At 46.5% G+C, this 21,206-nt stretch overlaps 1 protein-coding gene and 2 long non-coding RNA genes across 3 annotated transcripts in view; 2 read left to right on the forward strand and 1 right to left on the reverse strand.

Moving 5' to 3' along the window:
* The first annotated feature begins 107 nt into the window (after window positions 1–107).
* LOC130151642 (uncharacterized) lies at window positions 108–4,567 on the forward strand. Its single transcript, XR_008822658.1, has 2 exons — window positions 108–2,288; window positions 4,477–4,567. It is a non-coding gene; the product is annotated as an uncharacterized LOC130151642 (long non-coding RNA).
* A 2,309-nt stretch (window positions 4,568–6,876) lies between these two features.
* LOC130151643 (uncharacterized) lies at window positions 6,877–7,813 on the reverse strand. The gene is made up of 2 exons (XR_008822659.1): window positions 7,628–7,813; window positions 6,877–7,115 (listed from the first exon to the last, which is right to left on the reverse strand). It is a non-coding gene; the product is annotated as an uncharacterized LOC130151643 (long non-coding RNA).
* Window positions 7,814–12,133: 4,320 nt separating this feature from the next.
* The window catches only part of UTRN (utrophin), a 386,536-nt gene continuing 377,463 nt past the window's right edge, over window positions 12,134–21,206 (forward strand). Inside the window, exons 1-2 of the mRNA XM_056344155.1 lie at window positions 12,134–12,275; window positions 13,098–13,242. Of these exons, the coding sequence (XP_056200130.1) occupies window positions 13,164–13,242 (79 nt within the window). The 5' untranslated portion in view covers window positions 12,134–12,275; window positions 13,098–13,163. The remainder of the gene's footprint in view (window positions 12,276–13,097; window positions 13,243–21,206) is intronic.

Consider the following 21,206-nt stretch of genomic DNA (forward strand, 5'->3'; position numbering starts at 1 on the left):
CATACAGCAGTACCCAGATGGATGGAGGCAGTGGCCATTCCCCTGTTTGCAAGGGACCTTGGCTCTGTCCTGGGCAATCCAGGTGTTTGACAGCTCTAGGTTGGTATCTGAAGCTTTGGGTGGGATTCTGCTGCCTAAATGTAGCCCTGTCGTGCCATCTGAGATGCCTCGGGTGCCTAAAGGTGTCTCAGCAGCTCCATATGTCACCTATTCTTGGGTGGCTACGTAGGACTGGATACCAATATATACGTTACTAAATCCTTTCCCTATGTCTGAAAACAATATGCAAAGACAAGAAAATTTTGAGGTCACCACCGCTGGTTTTGTTGCCCGGATCCATTCAGCCGTCTGCTTTGGGATCTTGTTCTCGTCATGCTTCTTCTGTGGTGCAGTTTGACGCTTGAGTAGATATACTGGTAGCCAAAAGGGACAACCCTTTTACTTTCTCTGCCCTTGGCATCGCTCTCCCACTGCTCCCCTTAGTGCTGAAGCAGTCTGCTTCGGAGTCAGCTGAACGGCGGTGCTAGTGAAAGGGACGCAGCAGGAACGCTGAAGTGAGCAAGGGCAGTGTGTGTGCAGCTGGCAGCCAGCCACCTTCTGCCTCCCCCTGTCACAGAGCTGCCTGCTTAGGTACACACTTGGCCCTCCAAGTTGTCTTGTCTTTAACTCTACAAATCCAAAGTGATCGAGCTGTTCAGGCACAAAGTGGATTATAAAGGCTGTGAAAGGCACATACCATCTGAAGATAAATGGTGCACAAAGGAGCTGGGGCTGTGAAGTTAATTTCCAGAAAAGATTAAATTAAACAGAAAGCAGACCCTTCTGAGGATGCATTGCAACATACGTCCTTTGACAAAACCCATCCCCTAGAGCCCCCTGGCAATCTGCAGACCTCCTCAGACTAAACCTAAGAGCCTTCCTGTAAATAAAGAAGGGACAGACTCTGGAGGCAATCTGGACCTCTGTGAAAAGCCTCTTTGTGCCAGTCTGCGAGGGCTGGAAACGTCTTAGGCAGCAGAACTATGGATGCTGACAGCAACAACTCCTCCAGCGGGCTTGGCGCTCTGACGGGAGGACAGGGGCTGGCTCTGTGACCCCATACCCTGCAGCTGAGGCAGACTGGCGAGTTACTGGGGCATCTGGCAGATGTAAAGCCTTACGTAGTGTTTGGGGCTTGCTCTCCCTAGCCGCTTTCTGCCTCTCCTGGGGCAGGAAGTTTGATGGTTTCCAGCTGAAACAGTTGATGGAAAATTCCTGTTAAGGAAGAAAAAGTAGAGGCTTTGGTAAAGACTTTATAGTGATGGGCTGGGGCCAAACCAAGCGAGGCCAGGGCATGGGCTGGGGCCATCCCACTGTGCCTGTTGTCTGTGAGGGATGCAGAGATGCTTCTGCTGCTGCCAGGCTGCGGGGTGGTGAATCGGGGCTACTCGCTGCTTCCCCTGGTGGTTCCCTTCTCACTGCACCAAGTGAAGCTCAGGGAACAGCTGAGCACTGAAAGCAGGCTGGGCACCATTACTGTTGGGAGAGGAGGCCCTGTAAGGAGAACGCAAAGAGCATCTGAATCACTTCACCATCCACAGAAATACCCTACAAATAAAGTTGAGTTGTTTAGTTATAAATTCAATGCTGGAATGGTGTACTCTGGAATGTATATAGGGGAGAGCACCCAAAAATTAGTATTACATTAATTATTAGCGACAGCTTTGGCTGAATTTGAAAGTGTATCCTAAAGGTGAAAAGCAATCCTTGGATTATCAGGGTTTCTGGATCAGCCCTAGGACCTGTAGGCTTCCTCAGGCATTGTTGAAAATGTTTTGTTTTCCTTCATTTTTCGTATTTGAATCTGGTAATGTTTCTTTCCTGTTGCTAGTGTTACTGAGCCTCTGTTTATTGGTCGCTATTCCTAAAAACAAATCCAGGCTTCAGCTTTCGTGGGAAAAAGACGTGGCATGGGGAAACAGAGGAAGGCCCTTTGGAGGATTTGTGGCATTTGATAGCGTTACAAATGAAGCCAACAGCTATTTTAAAAAGAGCTATTCAAGTGGTTTATTTCTGGCAGAAATGGAGGAGTCCAAAGAAACTTACTCGCTTTGTACTAAGGCTCAGGACGTTCTCCCTGTTGTATTCCTTCCTCTGCCGCACACTTTATCTTTTGCGGATGTCAGTGGAGGGTTTCGTAACACGCTGCGTGTTCCACTCTCTTGCTCTGAGATCTTGGTGCAGCTTTACACTTTGCATCTTTATAAATAAATCATCAGTTTTCACAAATGAATCATCTATTGTTTGAGGTGGGCAGAATATTTTATGGCATCTAAGTTAAGAATCGTGATCTTTAAACGTTTGTTTTGTATTTTTGACTGGCTTTAGTTACAATTTATGTCCAAGGAGGTGTAAAGAAGAAATAGGACAAAAAGCCTCCCTGAGCTGCAGTTGTATCAGAGAGACACGTATCCTCGGTATTATTATTCATGACTCTTGGTGTAACTGTAGGGTGGAGGAGTTGCATTCTATGGCAGCTGAGGTCTGGGCACTGCTGAAACATAGGACTGAAGTGGCCCAAAGCTTTTTACTTGACAAGAAATAAGAAATGGAGATGGCTGGTGGAGCACAGGGAAACAGCAAAATGTTAAGGATGTAAAGAGATGCTTACGTGCCCAGAGCTTGCCTGGTTTTCCAGCTGTAGCAGCTGGTCATCTCAAAGCTGTTCCTGTGCCCTGTAGACCTTGCCACAAATGCTCCTCGAGGCAGTCTCACTCACAGCACATGTACCTTGATACTTGTCAGCATGATGGGCTGTGGACATAGCATACACCTCAGAGCTTGCTGTATTACTGTTACCTACGGTATTTTAATCGTTCTCTCTGTTGTATTAAGAACACATAATTGAGGCTTTGCTAATCCTTTTTGGCAAAGATGACCCCTTTCGGCTCAGCACTGCACTGGGAGACATCCAACATTTTGCTTTACTCTCTTTTTTTTGAGTGGGACTTTCAGGAGCAGTCATGCACCTCATTCCACACTCAAAATAGCAAAGCTCTGTCTGTGGAAAAGTAAACTCTCCCAGTTCCCGAGGAAAGAAATGCTACTGAATAGTGCCGTGTGGGCTTCAGTGCCACACATATGACAGGGGAGGACACTCAAAATAAAAAAGAAAGGATTTAAAGATCGTTTAAGAAAAAGTTAAGGAACGTGGCAGACTAAAAAGGAGTAGAAGTATCTCTCCTGGCCAGTGCCACCAGCTTGGCTGAGGGTGGGCTGAGAGCAGGACCAGCTGCACTGGGAGGGCAGAAACACACAAAGGTACAGGACACAGGGGTGCGTGGGACTGCAGGGTCCCTGGCTCAAGTGGGATGTCTGTGTGCTTGTTGAATCCCACCCAGAGGGTCCAAGGAACTCATCTCAGGGCGTTTAATGTACACAAATGGTTTAAACACACTGGTGAAGGGAGGGCGTGGAGGGTGAGCCTGGGGGGGTCTTTGCTGGTAGCTGCGCTCTTGCATTTAGTAACTTCAGCAAAACTTTGCTGTGAACATTTGCATCCCTAACGTGTCATATACTTGCTGAAACCAGTTTTCTGCTGCACTCCCCTTTTTCACAACCCTTGTCAGGACTGTTTCTGGTCTGATGCTGACAAAGTGTTGCTGGCTGGTGATTGCTACTCCAGGGCAAGGACAGATGATTTTATATTTCATAACGGATGTTTCACAGGATTTGCTAAAATTAAGTTTCATTGCCAGCCAGCTTTCCCAGTCATATAATTTGGTCTGCTGTTGTCTTTTTATCATGCTCACGACATCATATTTCAGACTAGATATAGATTTTGAATTTGCCAAGGCTTGGATACATTTGTATTTTAAGTATACACCAGTCTTTTAACAGTAGTTGCAGCATTTGTCAGATCATATGCACAGAGTTTTAAAACAAACCTTCTGTCCTGAGCCACTCACAAGCTGTAGGGTTGAGGGACTTTGTTGCTTTGTGTTTGCATACTGTCAGGCTCAATGGCAGCTGATCCTGACAGAGTGAGCCCTTTGGTACTTCTGTGCTATAAATAATACCCTTGTCCTGTACCTGGTAAATGTTTCTAAGATGAGTCTCTAAGTGCCTGTAGTGTAAGTACTTGGGTATTATGTTACGATTATGTTTTAATGGCATAGTATAGTAGATACTCTTAAGAAGATTCTTGCTCTCACGTGGTTGGAAATTTCTCTGGAAATGCTAGTAAGGCTTTATTCTCTGAAATGCAAAGTCCACGTACGAGTTCTTTCTCAGCAAGAACAAACTCCAGCATTGCTCCCTTTTCAAACGCTTGGCCTCTGCGAGTCACTTCCAGTTAGACACATCAGTGATGTATTACGGGTTTTTGTTCTCCTCTCATTTTCTTCTGACAGTAATGCCAAAAAAGGCTTTTTCAGAGTTGGAAAATTGTTTCAATCATCTTTTCATTCAGTTTTGTGGTCTCTTTCTTCATTTCAGTGATTAAGGACTTGGCAGCGCTGGACTTCTTTTTTGGTTTGGAAGATAGCTTTGGTTTGGAACATCCCAAAATAAATGATGTCCAAAAGTTTCCTCTTTGTCTACTGCGATTTCACAGCAATTTTCATGGCTCAGTTCAGGACTGCCTAATAGAAGAAAATGGAGCAATAATTACTGCCTGCAGAGCTTCTAGCACAGCAGTTATTTAACTAGTTGCAAAATAATTTAAGGAACCAGCAAAAGTCTCTTAGAAAATTTCTTGTTCTATGAAGAACTGCGTACTTTGAGCCAACTGGTAATGTAATTCCTGCGGCCCCAGTCTGCCAGGCGTGGGATGAGCAAGGGTTCACACTCCTGCCGGGCCGAGGCATGAAGCTCACGCCCGTCAATGCTGCCTGGCATGCTATGTGTCATGCCTGCCCGTCGCTTCTGGAAATTTTATCTGTGCGCTCCTTTCAAACACTCCCAATGGCTAAAACCAATATCGGAGTACTCATCCCTCTGGGAAATCCATGGTGCTCACTAGGTTCGGAGCTCACTCTTGGCCCAGCTGTGCAAAGCAGACAGAGTGCTGCCCTAAGGCAGCGGCCAAGATTCCCTGCTCATGCGGGGGACATCTCGCAAGAGGCACCCCAGCACACGGCCGGCAGCCGGCGGCACAGGGAGCAGGGCATCCGGGAAAGCGGCTCATCTCTGCCCTGCACCTCGCTGCAGGCAGCTCACTGGTGCCTGCTCAAAGAGGAGCTCGGGAGTGGGATGAGAGGCTTCAGTCAAGGCGATTTAAACCATTAGCTGAAATAGCTTTGACTATATCTGGTGATAACTGACCTCATTCAGGCTGCATTTTCAGGAGTGTGGAATTGTGAAGCAGCAGAGATTACCTAGGCAGTGCAGAGATCTACAAATGGGCTTTGTCAGATGCCATGGCTTGCAGAGCATCTCCTTCTGTTTTACAGGTGTAGCCTCAGAAATCCAGACACTGCAAAACAAACTCGTAACTAAGCTCTCTGGTGGGTATACGACTTAACTTGCATAATTTATTCTGTTGATTAAAAAGAGCTATTCGTTTGCTCAGAATTAAAAATTCATATGCACATCTGTAATGTTCAGGTCTAACGTTTTCTTGATGACTTTACTTATTTTAGTTAAAAGCCAAAATCCTTGCCATTTCAGGGAAAGAAAAACCCAGTTAGTGGTAGTCATTAAAAGTTATTTAGGCTTTCAGCACATTGAAAAAACTTGACGTGTTTTGGAATGAGGAGCTAATGGTAGTCTTGTAAGCCCAAAGGGAGTTAGTTAAGAGTGAGGCTTCCTAGAGGGTCTGAGGGCACGCTGGCAGGGGCAGGTATGACAAAACCTGGTTCAAGCCTTCTCTGGCCATAGGCTGTCTGTCTGTCTGTGGTCTGGAAGCCAAATGTGAGGGTTTGCTCAGGGTGGTGAGAGTGCTGCTATGCAGCTTCTGGACTGCAGCTGTGTTGCAGCTCGAGGGAACAATGCCAAAGCATTTCCAGCCTGGCTGCCGTCTCAGTCATGGTGACCACCCATGTCCTCATGTGATTCAGGGCAGTAGAAGCCACAGGCTGCCAACTCTAGCCTATGGGGGAGTTTAATCAGATGGAAAGTGTTTAGTAGGTGGCAAAATGGGACATACCAACCATAGCACAGATTTTTGATGGTGCTTTTGGTGTCCCAGGGGGTGCCATTATCCCAGTAAAGATGTTAAAAACAGTGGTTTTCCAGCAGAGAGAGATTTTATTAACACTCGTGCAATCTTGTATGTAAGAACTTAAATTCGTCTAATTATGGAATTTCTTAAGGGGTCAGGTACAAAGCATCCATGTTAATCATTTAACAGGAAACGACAAAGAAACAGTGACTTGACCCATTCGTTTGATCTGAAGTGAGGCAAATAAATGTAAAAAATAGTGACTGTGAAAAATTGTTTTGTTTCATTTCTCTTTTGGTTTGTATTCATTCTGTATTGGGAGCCTTCACAGAGTACTAAGGAACTCCTTTTTAATTTTGCTAAGAATAAACTGTGTCTTCTTCCACTGCCTACCCTTAAAATAAGAAGGCTACAACAGCCTTTCCACTGATAACTATTTTTGCGGAGTGGTGAGTGCTTTCATTTTTAAAGTGTTTTGAAGTGTTTCCAAATTGCCTTCGTCCAACTATCATATTATTTCACTCCATAAATAATGCCCCTATGATAGAAGATGTTATTATTTTCCCTACTGAAAAGAGTGAACCACTCTACTAATATTACTAACACTAAGCAAGTTGACCAAGTTTATATGTTGTGATAACGCAGGAATCCTATTTCCTATTCTAACGCCTATACTGACAAACTTGCTGGAAAAGTACTTCTGTAACTGCAAAAGCATTAGGCATTGATGTGTCTAGCCATTAAACAAACCTATGCCAATACATGAGAATGAAACAGCACTGAAAAAAACAGCCAGGAGTGAAAGAAATAAACAGAAAGACTACATAAATAAACAGAAAACAACTTGTGTCAGGAGTGACTGACTAACAACTCACACCTGCCTTTGCAGAGGATTGTCTCATGCCGTTGCCAAAGGTTTCTGTCTTGCACAGGCTTTTCTGTTGCTGATGGTTTTCTTTTTTCCAATTCTCTGCTGCAGTTAAGAGAGTTATGTTGGGAGGGTAAATTGATTAGTATAATTGTTCATTAATGCACTCTTATTTAATGTACTTTTAGAGGTTATGTTCTTCAGAATGATGATAAATTATGGTAGCTTCAATTAATGTCACTGAGCTAAAGGGATGTCAGCATTTCTATTAATACAGTGCAATTTTCTGAGGTTTTATAATGAAGCTATAAAAAAATGCTGAAACTTAAGATACAAGGTTCCAGTGTATTTTGTGCACACAGTATTCCCTTGAATCTGATCTAATCAATAGATATATTGAGTCTAATGAGATAAAAATAGGGTGGAATGAGTATCTCCTGAAGATACAGATCCCGACTTGTAGAAATGGAAGTATATAAAGGGGAACAAACTGCTTTCTCTTTCGTTTAAACAGGAAGGGAAGGACAGAGAATGGTGACACTGAGACAGTCAGGGGACCTGCGGGGTTGCAGGAGACAGGCACATTGCCTGGAGAGCATCTTGCACCCCATGCTCACCTGTTTACCAGATTGCCTGCTGCCCTCTGCCCTGGTGCATCCCTCCCATTTTCTGCATCTGGTGGCCCGGATGTATGGTTAACTCCGTGTAGCAAAACAGTCTTGAATTTCTTAAGATATGTTACAGTGCCTACCACAATAGGGCTTTAATTCTTGGAGGAGCTCGGAAGGAGCTTACACATAATAAAAGGCAGCTGAACTTGGAATAAAAATATGCAATCTAATATTAAAACCAGATCCCAGCCTAAGGAGCTGCGGGTAGAAAATGCTGTCCCCCCTTTAAAAATTGTGCTAGGGCTGATTTTGAATATTTTGGTATCAGTTAATTAGTTGAACAACAAAGATAACTCTAAAATACTGAGATTACAGCAAAAGAAAGGAAAAGGAACAAGCCAAGTATGTCTGCCCAGTGTACTGAAGTCTTTCAAAGGTACTGCCAAAGGAGCTGTAGATAAAACCAACCCAAGGTTTTAGAAAAATTGGTCATTTGCCTCACGAGAGGAACATACAGAGAGAGAATGTTTATTTGATATGTCTTTTTATATATTTTCCTCCTCAGATTAGAGGTAATGAAAATAGTAAGGGACTTGTACTAACTGGTTAGTGCAGTATGTCAGTACCAAAGCATCAAGGAGCTGTTACTTGAAGTCAGATGCAAGTTCTGCAGGAAAAAAAACAGTCTGCTGAGTAACAGCCTGCCTGATCTGTTAACTGAGTGACAACACCATGGGCTGCACAGAAAGGGACAACAAAGATACTCCGCTTGCAAAGCAGTCCATTTGGTATCTCATGTCTTCCTGAATATGGAATTGTCTTCTGAAATCATGACAGAACATTGATGAATGGGCACAGGCATTATTATAGCAGTCAATCTCAGGGTAATGAGATACGTGAAATTCCTAGTTATATCGTAATCCTATCGGTTATGTGTATTCTAAAAATAGAGATGCTAAGAACAAAGAAAAGACAAGGAGACAAGGTAAGATGAGCTCAGAGCCTCACAACAGCATTGTTTTCATGCACTGAGGAAGAAGGTATTTATTTACTTTGGTCAAAGTTCAAGGGCTCCACATCTTCACAGCCCATTTCTTCACTGTTTATTTTTCTGGGCTCCCTTTGTCTTTCCTTTCTTAATGTTATCCAAGAGGTTCATAGACTCTTCCTTTCTTTTCCTAATTTATTCCACATTATACAGAAAGGTAAACTGTGCCATACAATCCGCATGATATTAACGGTCTGCAGCAACCAAGACATCTGTAGATGAATGGAGGTTTCAGAAATACAACCGGGTGGAGAATTTGTTTTTGACTTTAGAATTGTGCTAGTCATTATTTTCTAATTCTGCCAGTCTCTGGAATACAAAATTAGAGAGACCTAAAGCATACACATGTACAGAATATTAAAGATTAGGGTGGGTTTTAGTTTTTTTGTTTCCTGGATGGACTTGTGCCTAAAGACCCAGATATAAAAATTATAGCCCTTGTATCGAGAAGCCTACAGTCTAAATAACTAGCTTGGAAAACTCAGGCTTTGATCAGCAGCTGAGTGAGGCTGGCTCTGGAGAGAGGCGTGTTTGAAACACACCAGGAAGAAAATTCTCCTGCTTCCCTGAGGTAGCGCGCAGGCTTGTTATTCTATTAGCCTTCTGTTGGTGCTCCACAGCTCAAATAAGATAATGATCCTACTTTTGTCTAAAACAGGAAAAAAAAAAAGGTGGAAAAAAGACTAAAAAGGAAATGCTATCAGGTTAAGTTGAAATGTGTTTCTTTTTGCAAAATAATTCCTAGGTGCTTATAGAGCAAGATTATAAAAATCAGGACCTTGGGCTTACACATGGATATTTGAAACGGGATATACCAGCTCTCTGCTCCAGCTTATCAGTTTGACTGCAGCTTTTAGCGATCAAAGTTACTGCTACCTGATAGCGGTCTTGGGTAACCTTTGTGAAATGACTAATTCCCTCATTGCAGCCTACAAAAGAAAGGGCTTTCTGCCATTTAGCAGTCCCTTGCATTAGGCAAGGCAACGCTTTGGGATCCCCAGGCCATGCACCACTGCTAGATACCCTGCAGTGAGAAATGATTTTTGTCTCTGTTGAGTCCTGAGCAGGCCCTGGGTTACACAGATGGGTACGTCCCTCGTTCTGTTCATGGCAGACCCGCTTGAAAAGTGGCTGGGGTACATCTGCATTCTGGGTTTCCAGTATGTAGGGGGCATTTCATCTGGGGCATTGAAAATCCAGCATGCAGAGGGAAGGCAGGGTGGGGTGGAGAAGCCATCTGTTCAATCAAAAGCAGCAAGGCAGGTGCTCTTCTAACAACAAACATGGTGTTCATAGTACAGATTTATCAGTACAAGGTAAACAAACAGGCATAAACATGGACCGTAACTTTCCAACAAAAGCAGCCTACTGCTGAGCGCTGCCCGAGACACAACAGGCATCGACACCTGTGGTTTTGTAGCGATTGTCATCCGTGATCTGCAATTCTCAACAGATTCACAACTTCAGTCATCACGACGCTTTATTATTATCTCTTTACAAGTAGAAACCATTAATGACTTCATGCAGTGGTTTGGATTAAGCAGATCAAGGATGAATTAACTAATTTGCACTGAATCAGCCAGGAAATCTGTTGAGTGACCAGAAATAGACAACTTCATCTTTAGGGCTTCTCCAAAATGCTATATCACATTATCTACGAGGCCCTGCACCCTGGGATGCAGGATGGTAAAGACCCAGTCCCTGTTACACATGTACTGCACAGATCAAAAAGAAAGGAAAAAAATGTTAAATGCAGTTAGGATTAAGATAATAGTAATTTACAGGTAGCTTGTTTGATTCCTTTGAGGTATCTCTGTTTTCCTTGGGGAAACCATTAAGGTATGGGTAAATATCAAAGGTAGCTTAGGTTAAACTACACATCATCGTTATTTATCGTTGGTACCTGTAGTGCCTAGTGAACTCACGAGCTGTATTCCGGTAAGGAGAAACAGTGAAGAAATGGGCTGTGAAGATGTGGAGCCCTTGAACTTTGACCAAAGTAAATAAATACCTTCTTCCTCAGTGCATGAAAACAATGCTGTTGTGAGGCTCTGAGCTCATCTTACCTTGTCTCCTTGTCTTTTCTTTGTTCTTAGCATCTCTATTTTTAGAATACACATAACCGATAGGATTACGATATAACTAGGAATTTCACGTATCTCATTACCCTGAGATTGACTGCTATAATAATGCCTGTGCCCATTCATCAATGTTCTGTCATGATTTCAGAAGACAATTCCATATTCAGGAAGACATGAGATACCAAATGGACTGCTTTGCAAGCGGAGTATCTTTGTTGTCCCTTTCTGTGCAGCCCATGGTGTTGTCACTCAGTTAACAGATCAGGCAGGCTGTTACTCAGCAGACTGTTTTTTTTCCTGCAGAACTTGCACCCTCATTTCATTGTCACCGATTGGTTTTCACGTGGAGGTACAAAATAAGCGTGTTGCCACGCCTGGGCTACTCCTGCCATAAACCGGGCACCTTTGGTTCTGCGGGCTGCTGCCTGGTGCCCGGTCCTGTCGCTAAGGCTGAAGGCCTGGGGCGCTGGGGACGCACCTGGCCCGGGGAGCAGCCGGGACAGCCCTGGGGCCGGTGGCCGCGCTGGGGGCGGCTCCGGCACGGCGTCCGCCCGGGTGCTCCCCGCAGCGCCGGGTCCCCGCCGCCTGCCCCGGCAAACACGTGCGTGTTTACCCCGAGGCTGCGGCGATCAATTAATTAGCGTGAGCCAGTATTTCACGGGTGTGTCCGGCTGCCCATACGGTAGAGCCGAGCAGGGGCACCGGGCGCCGCTCCTGCCCTGCCCGCCGCGCAGCACAGCTCCCGGCACCTACCGGCCGCCCCTGGGGCCGGGCTCGGACGCTCGGGGCGTTCGGGAGGGCTACGTCCTGCTGCTCAGCGTGTCACCGTCCGAAACACCACTCAAGCTCCGCCCGCACCCCCTCGCCGTGCGGCTCCGGTGTTACCGAGGAGCGCCGCGGTGCCCGCCCGGTCCGGCCCGCCGCGCGCTTCGCCCCCTCGGCGCTGCGAGACCGCGCTCAGCCGGCGCGGGAGAGGGACGGAGGCGGGAGCGCGCAGGTGAGCCCGGGAAGGGCCGGCGGGGCGGGGCGGGGCGGGGCGGCCCCCACGGCCCCCGCTGCCGGACCGGCCGCTTTCCCGGGCGGGGCCCGCAGACGCGCGGGGCTGAGCCGGCGGCAGCCCGCGGGCGCGGGGCGGGGGCGGTGCGGAGCCTCGCCCCGCCCCTCCGTGCCCCGCCCCTCCGTGCCCCGCCCCGCCCCATCCCGGCCGGGGCCCGCGGCGGGCGCAGCCCCGCCCCTCCTGCCCCTCGGCGAAGGGGCCGCGCGGCCGGGGCGGCTCTCCCGCACCCGCGGCGCTGGCCCGGCTAACAAAGGGGGTGCGGGGCCGGGGCGGAGCTCCGCAGGGCCGGGCCGGGAGGGGCGGAGGAAGAGGAGGAGGAGGAGGTAGGGCAGGGGCGGCAGCGGCTCCGGCTCGCACAGAAAGTTGTGGGTCCGCCAGCGCAGCGCCGCGGGAGTCACCGTTGCCGGGGGACGGGGTGCGGGGAGGGGCCGGGCCGTGGGGAAGCGGGGCTATCGCCGTGCCCGAGCGGTGAGTGGCGGCGGGTGGCTGCCGGCGGGTGCCCCAGCGCCTCCGGGAGCGGGGCGGCACCGCGGCTCCGGGAGCGGCGGCCGGGGAGGGGGGGGGGGGGGCGACTTTGTTCCCGGCTCCGAGGCGGGGGATCAGCACCTGCGGGCGGGGCGGGGGCGCCGGTGCGGGGCGGCGGGGGCACGGGCGGGACGGGGCGGCCGCGGGCGGGACGGGGCGAGGAGCGGCCCCGCCGCAGGGGTGCCCGAGGGCCGGCAGCGCCGCTGCGGCCGCATATCCCGCCGGGAGGAGGTGCCGGCCGGCCGCCGGGCCGGGATCCCCGCCGGGGGGAGGCGTGTGCGGGGCCGGTCCCGGTCCCGTGGGCCTCGCCCCCCCTGCCCGCCAGAGTGGCTTCGTGGTTTCGCCCACACGTGGGTCTCACGCTGCCGGGCCGGCCGGAGGAGGACGCCGGCCCCTCGCCCCCTCCCAGCCGGTGGCCCGGCGCCCCGAGCTGTGGCAGCCCCCGGAGCGGGATGTCCCGCTGGCTGCCGGCTGCGTGGCGGTGCCGCTGCGTGGCTGTGTCCCGCCCCTCCGGGGTGCGCGGGTGGGGACGGGGCGCCCCGTCGCCCAGGGGTGGCCGATGCTTCGCTTTCGTGGCGAGGGGTTAACCCGGCCGGCAGCCCCCTCTGCGCCGCCGCCCCCCGTAAGCCGCGTGCACGCCCCTCGGCGGGGGCGCAGCGAGCGGCTGGTGGGGCGGGCACGGCCGGAGCCCCGTCCCGTCCCGCGCCGAGTCGCGCCCGGTGCAGCCCCCGGTGACGGTGCCTCTGCCCTGCTCCTGCCCTGTAGGTGCTGCAGGTGCCCTCCGTGGAAGCCCCCTCCCCGCGGGTGTAGGCTGCTGCCCGGCCAGCGGGCATGGCCGGCCTCCCTGAGCAGGAGGAAGGGCCTGGTGGGGCGCACGGCGAGTTCAGCGACATCATCAAGTCCCGATCAGGTAAGCTGGCCGAGGCGGTTTGCCCGTTTTCTCCTCTTCTCTACGTGTAGCATCCTCCGGCATTTTTAAACACCACGTTTTTCCAACTGTGTTTTTGGCCGTGTATCGGCAGTACAGCCAGCGGCTGAGGCTCTTTGTGCAGCTGTCCTACAATTAAGTAATAGTAATCATACATATCTTTTCTTTTTTTTTTTTTTTTTGACAGTGTTAGTCAAGTCTGTTTGGGATCTACCTCCTGCATTGTAATTACCTCTGCTTTTGTAAATAACCATGTGCTTAAAGTGCTCTTATGCAACCTAGTGTTGGCAGCTTTTGTGTTTATTCTCAGATGCTGAAAATGGCAACTGTGGCCGCAGTCCTGTACCTCCTGAACGTGCGTCGCGGTGGTGCTCGTGCAGTAAATTAATGTGCTTCCTCCTTAATGTAAAACAGTTGTCTAAGGCTACTCGCTGAGGCATTTCCTCCAGCAAAACAGTCATGAAACAGATCTGAAGGTTATTGGAAAAACATGTTTGTTTGTTTTTCCCCCGCTGTTGCCTTCTGAGGTGGATGCTGGGGAGGGTAAGGGGGTACTCTCATTTTAGCAGGGGGAGAGCAGAGGCTTTGGAGGGGCAGAAGCAAGTTGTTTAAGCCTTGAGAGAAGTTTGCGCTACATCCAGAGGCTGGATGCTCGCTTTTTTAGCCTCAGAGGAGCTCTTTTCTCTCTTAAATGCAAAATGCTCCTGTTGTCAGAAGAGTTTCCTTCGATATCTGCAATCTAGCAGTGTGTTTTTAAAATGTGCCATACATGAAAAACTGTAGTTCTTCAGTTGGTGGTGATTTGATATGTCGGATTGTGTAGGATGTGGATTTGAATCTGGATTCCATTGGTGTTTGAACAGTCTGTTTCTTAGACCTCCTCTTTCTGAGCCAGTCTTCCTCTTAACTTCCCTTTCATAAATGGCACTTCCAGAAACGCTTGTGTTTTTCCCATCTTGAATTCACTAGTGCTGGTTTACGTTTTCTGCTGTTACTTTGAAACCTCTGGACATGATTTGATTGTGTCTCGCCAGCACCTCTAAGGGCTTTGAGTTTGGGGAAGGCTTGCAGACAGTTTGTATGCATGTATGTATGGAAGTGCTACAGTTTTATAGGAGGTCTGAGGAACTGCGGCTGTATTTGAGGTTTTCCTTGGATGAACAAATTGTACAGTAAGTATTGTTGTTTTGGTTAGGGGAGATGATTGTAAGTCTCCTGTTACAACAGTTTTAACTTTCTTCTTCTTTGTTAATGAGAAAATGATGTATATGCTAATACAAGGCTGAAAGACTTGTGCATTAAATTAAAAATAGCAAGTGAAGATTGGTCTTAAATAGTTCATCTTTTCTAAATAGTACATGGGTTTGGATCTGGATGTGCGATTCCGTCAAGTTAATTACGTACTACATAGCTCTGATCTGAACCATTCCTTACAAGTAAACCTGTGGGAGGGATTCCTTAATGAAAGGGCTGAAGTTTCCTGAAGTACAGATGGCAGCAAATTAAAGGCTAGTTGTCAGGACTGGGGAAAAAATATTCTAAGCTATGCTTCCATTTTTCCTAGATAGCTGGAAAAGAGAATGATATTTTTGATACTTAGAAAGGAAAACAGAGTTGCTTTTTGCTGGGAAGACTTCTTCACAGTATAAGTGACTGGAGTAAAGTAGAAGTATTGCCTTATAACTTACTAGTATTTGCGGTAGCTAAGGGTCCGTCTGCATTTTGAGGCTACAGAAAGCAGAACCAGACAAGGTTTGAGATCTCAGTTTACTTCTGTCGCAGAAAATGAGTGGTTACTCTGTTTCTTGCTGCTTCGTAAGTTCATCACCTGCAATACAGGAAATCGCTCACACTTTGATCAGAGAGCATGCAAATATGCATTTAATATTTTCATTCTTAATAAAAGTAGAATGCAAACCCCACTTCTTCTAGGTGGAATTCTTTAAGTGTTTTAATATGTCGTAGTATTTTTGAGTGTGTATTATTCCTATGGATTTTTAAATAGAAACACTGGAAGCAGTTGATCCTATCCTTGTTAAGTAAAAGGAGAGAGAGTGCTGTAGTGTCCTGCGTAAAGATCACTTTCTCTTTCTGTGCTTTCCTGGGCAACTGTCTGTCTGTCTGTCTGTCTCTTTCAACATGTTTTTCTTCATCTGTCTGGAACAGATCACCAAGCTGTCAGGGTATCACGTTTACTTAAAACCAATAATCTTCTTAAAAGTGATGGTTAAGATACATGGCTGAATCTTATGTTTTGTTCTAACTTGGAAGAAAATTATCACTTGGAATGCCAGAATCTTTCAGAGCTCAGGCCTTAACAGAGAGTGGTGCTAGTAAAAATGTTTCTAAATATTTGGATATAAATTTAAACTTTAGTCTTTAGTTTATATCTATATCTGTATATATAAAAGACAATATATCAAACTGAATATATTGTCTTTTTTTGTAGTCATCCCTGCTTTTGTTATCTTACTTTGGAAAAGGGGGAAGCAGCTAGAAGGCTGTAAAGGTGGCACTGTTAATGCAGTGATTGGTTATTGAAGACTTGAGCTTTGATTGAAAGTTTCTCCTATGAGACTATAATAAGACACATGAAGCTTTATGTCTGCTCAGGGCTGTGTGGTGCCCATCTAAGCTTGTTCTGCTCACAAAAACAGGCCATGTATTTTTTTATTAATTACTTGTAATTGGGAAGCTACTGATGTACCATGTGAAGGATATAAGAGAACTGCAGAAAATCATACATTTTTTATAGAGCAATCAAAATAAATTAGCAGTGGGTTGGATTTCTTGCCTTCAGTGGTCAGCAAGAAAACTTTCTGTGAATGTGCTATATGCTGTAGCTGTCGTAAGGGATAACTGCTTGAGTTACAACTTGAGTAGTTGTGTCCGTCCACTCCCCACTCCCCCCCCCCCCAGTAATCTTGCTTTTGTGACTTGTGACACTAAAAAAGAAAATAAGACTTCTGTTGTCCAATTAGCATTTATTATTTTCTGCTTTTGATGTGGCTTTTCTTTTATTAGATAATTTGTTAGCACTAATCAACATGTAGCTACAAGTTATTTTTGAAGATCTTCTGCACTTAGAATAGAGTAATAGAGATGGTGACCAAAGCTGCTTTTAAAATATCTTTAATTAAAAAAATGTGGTAATTGCAAGGAAAGCTGCCTTACGTTAGTAGAAGTACCAAGTGTCTTTTTGCCTCCCTTCCTCCTGCACCAATGGTAGATGCTGATGGTGCTGAGTGTCTGATGTGTAAGGGGTAGGATACTTCTGAATGTTTGTGTTGGGTTTAGATACTTATAATTAACATTTATTTAGCATTATTAGCCTGTGTGTCTATATGATTGCTTGCTATGCAAAAGCAGTCTTCCCTTTTTTCCTTCCCTATAGTATGAATTACTGGTGTGTGGCTGATTGTTATCTTTTGAAAGGTATCTTGTGCAGATAGGTGTGCTTTTCTCTTTCCAACAGCTTTCAGGAAGGAATGTGGTGGGATGATTGCCTTACAGTGGTGAAAACAGCGCTGTCATCACTGGGTTTGAAGAACAGATGAGTCCTTGCTATGATTAATTATGGAAAAAAGACAAACTCACTTAAAATCAGTCATGGTAGCTTGGAATGGTAATATATAATTAACCCATAAGACGTGACAGGAAAAACATTTCTGGAAGATTACTCTATGCCTCTGGTGCATTTTAAGATATGAGTTCCTGTCTAAATTGAGGGGAACTTAATTCTCCTCATCTACCTTTCATTTTTAATTACGTTAAATATATTTACTGAAAGACTGCTTTGAGAAATTGTAACTTATTTTTGGAGTTCTTGGGCAAGGTTTGTTCTGGGAACTGCTGCTGCTGTCTGTTGGTGCCGATGAAGCAACGCTTACTTGGCCGGCAGCCCCTTTGCTCTGGGATCTCCCTGCCCCACGGTGCCACATGTTGCCTTTGGAACCAGTTCCTTCGGTCATGCTTCTAGCTGCCAGATTGCTGCGGGCCAAACACGCTGCTTCTCGTTTGTCATTTTGGCTCCACTGGTGTGAAATGGCCAAGAGTCATAATAGTTGCAGGCAGACCCTCAGCATTCCGCTGAGCGGGCGCGGAGCTGGCTTAGCCAGTTTTGCACTGTGTGAACTCTTCAGGGACGTTTGTGCAGGGTGTGCGTGGACAAGGTGTTAAAGGCAAGTGACAGATTTGGTGCTCCTAACTTCTCGCCACTAAAATGACTGTTTTTCAAAACTAAACCTTTAGGCTGCTGTAGCCTGGCTCCTTTCTGTCATTTAAATTGCTTCCTTTTCTTGGGCTGTCTGCTGGGGGCAGGCTGGATGCTGCAGTGAAGACAGTTCTAGGGTATTGCCTAGCATTTATGAAATGGCAAATATACAAGTACCAGGCTGGTTTCTTCTAGTCCCTTGATTGGTGGGTGCAGAAATAACATATGCTGCTCCGTGTGTTTGAAGCACGACTTTGCCTTGGAATAGAAATTGAGGCTCCTCAGGGAGAGAAAAAAAAACCTACCCAACCTCAAACCATAAAAGCAGCCCATTGATTTGTGTGTGCTCTGCCAGGAAATGAGGATGTAACGCTGGGCAAGAGCTGCTGTGAGAGGCAGCATGTGTAGTGTTTCTAAAGAGGTCTGAAAGTTGGGGTGTGGAGATGCAGCTGCTGGTGGTGTGGGAGCGCTCATCGCTGAGGCTCCCATGGAGAAGGGGTGCCTAGGTGAAGGGCAGACCAGGAACAATGTGAAGTTCCTGGCTCTACCTCCCCCAGCGCAATTTGAGGATCTGTCCCCCTTTCTTCTCTCAGGTCAGGGGGAAGAAGGAAGGCTCATCATGAAAATATTTGCACATGCAAAGAAATTCTCAAGAGTTGACAGCATTGGGCAGCTTAGCAAAGAATTAGCTATGCTGCCTTTAACACATCTCAGTAGCCGCTCCTAATTTTCCTTCTCGCCTTGGCTATTCCTTCTAGCAGAATCACTTGTCCATGGTGTGTGTGTTGGGGTTGACTCTTGTGAGCAGGGAAGAGTAAGGCAGTATGGTCATTAAAATCTTCCAAGTGCAAGTAAGTGGGGAGGAGGACTGGAGTAGGCAGATCAGTGTAGGTGCAGAAGGGCAGGGGAGAAGCACGTGGGCTGGAGCTGAGGTCATGTTTCGGGACAGCATAGCTGCTGGGCTGCCAGGTAGCAGCATGGGTTGGTGTGCTCAGAGCCCACACGATACGCTTTTCATGTGTTGTATGGTATCCCTCCTTCTAAGGAAAACGCACAATTAGAAGAGTGCAGCTGTTCCCACCCATCCTGGGAGCTGTGATGCCCCTAGCACGAAGCTGGGGGGAAGTGCGTTTATTTGGATGCCTTAATAACAGTCTGAAGAAGGAATAACAGGGTTTAAACATCATGAGGTGGGAGGGAGGAGATGCATTTTCTGACTTCCTATTGTATTGATGAAAGAATAAGTTTTAGTGCTCCATACTTTGTCAGAAGTCTGTTTTATGTCTTCCTCCCCTCCCCCAGTGTATTTCTGGAATGAAATGGGGAAGCAAGCTGAGCTGTAATTTCAGAAAGTGACAGTATATTCTCAGAAGAAAGCAGGGAGTTTTAAAGGTAGCAACAGAAATAACAGGCTAAGGAAATAGAAGAGCCCTCTGGCATCTGTGGATTTGACAGAAGACAATGATACAAGACTGTTGCAAGCTGTAGTTTTGGGAATGAGGCAAGAAACTACTGACTTGTAAATATATACAGCTGCAAAGTTAGCAAAACATTTGCCATCAAGGAGGAGTCAGAAACTGCCATTTATTTATTCATTAGGATGTGATGTCTTTGTCTTCAAGCCTTTTCTTTGAAAGGACATCCATACCACCTGATACTGCCCTTGGAGACAGTAAAAAGAAAAAAAATTGCTTTTATTATTGAACCAAAGTTGGGCTCAGCCCCGAGTGGAGCAAAAAAAAAAAACCAAAACCCAAAACCAACCCCCCCTGAAATACTAATACTTGCAGTTACGTTTTGTAGTCGCTTACCTGTGGGACCAGCAGGTTGGGGCTGGTATGGAGGTGCTGGCCATGCCTCCAGGTGCATGTCCCAGTAGCTGGGAGGCTGGCATGGCCGTGGGTGGTGCTGGCAGAGGCTGGGGCTGGGCTGGGTCCTGGTCCTTACTGGGGAGGCTTCTGGGAGATGGTCAGCTGTAAGGGGCAGGGTGCGGGCAGTCACAGCTCCTTCTGCTGAGGGCAGGGTTGAGTCTGGCTGGTGCGTTATGGGCTGCGTCTTCCCTCTGACTGGCTCTGGATATGAAGCTGCAGCAATGCAGGGAAGGCTGGTTATCAGTGGGGACCCATCTGCAACCATGTCAGTGACCTTCTTGTGAAGGTTTCGTAAGCTCAGAAATGTGTTCACTCTTTAATAATTTGCATTTTTAGGTATTCATTAAGCATGTTGAGATGCTGGGGAGGGATAACTTGAACATTGCCTAGCTTCATTGGTAGTTTCTCTTGTAACAAAGCAGCTTCTGTGCCAGGGAGTTCTTTAGCAGCCTAGCCCCTTTGCAGGAGTGGGGGTCTCCTGCTGGGCGGGGAAGGAGTGGTGAAGAGCTGCTGAGCTTTTAGTTGGTGGGGGATCGGGTGACCGTGTGTTTCAGTAAAAGACCAACTTCGATCTCAAAAACGCTGGATACGTGCTGGTAGGAAATGGTATGGCTACATGACAGATACGCATTCTTAAGGTTATTTTGCTCATAGGTTAGGTGCAGCAATACTTTTCAGCCATAAATTATTGGTAATGAAGGTCCTTTCTCAACCTCAACACCTTTTCCCCTCACGTTGTGGAAAACCAGGAGGCCCCACCACCCAAAAACTCTGAGAGACTTTGTAGAGGAATTAGATAAGCATATAAGGGCACTCACTGGTTTTGCATTTAGCTGTGGAGAAACATGCACTTAAGCTGTGAAAGAGCATGCTTTGATGGGTCTGTATAATTCATTCCACAAATAAAGTTATTTTGTTTCTTTGTACTCTGCTTTTATTGCCTAGCATCAAATGTGGTTTTTGCTCCCCTCCTAATTTAAATCATGGCAGAGGACCAAAGGTGGAATTTGTAACAGCCTTTTAAGAGCATATTATTGATCAAGGGAAAAGTGGTGTGATGGATAAGTTCTGAAATGTTTTGCTAGCTTTTTTTTATTGTTGTTAATTTACCATGCTATCCTGGATGAGCAAAGAAGAGTAGTCAGTGCATGAATAACAAATGGTGGAGATTTATTTCAATGTTTTATGGGAGCATGCTGGGAATAGCATGAAGCCATTTGGTTTCTATGTTATTTTAATTGTTATATTCTAAAATATGATTGTATTCAAAGAAGAGAATAAATGAAGTGGTATCTAAATGCCTTCAGACCAAGACCTTTCTGTTCCCTCTTTCTAGGCTTTTACTTCTGTTGTAACTTAAAAATGAACAGCAGTTATGGTCAGCATAAATCATTTCCAAAGAGAGTTCATTGCTCTTTTTTTCTTTTTTTTTCTTTCTAGTTTCTACATGTACATCTTGTTCTTGGATGAGGCTTCCCGTGGAAATTCACGGGAACACATTGTGTTAATGCTGTGCCTCTTTATTGAGAAAAGACTGGAAGTTGAAAGTCTGGTAGTGTCCTTCTGAATATAGTTTTGCTCTCTGTGGGATAGTGGCGCATACTCTTTCTGCTCTGGATGCTTTTCCTCTGTGTGCAGGAATTTTTCTCTTGGATCTGGCTGTAGTGCCCAGTTTAGAGCTTGCTGGTTTGATTTACTGAGCTTAAAAATAAAATAAAATAATATCTAGCTAATGTAACACACTATTTATTCACAATAGAGTTTAAGTTTAATCTCAGATTCATTAAAGATCACAATAGAGTTGTGAAGTATTTGCCCTGGTCTTTCTACTCAAAAAATATATCTGCACACTTTATGATCTG

Source organism: Falco biarmicus, chromosome 6 (genome assembly GCF_023638135.1).
Source record: "Falco biarmicus isolate bFalBia1 chromosome 6, bFalBia1.pri, whole genome shotgun sequence".
Lineage (NCBI taxonomy): Eukaryota > Metazoa > Chordata > Aves > Falconiformes > Falconidae > Falco > Falco biarmicus.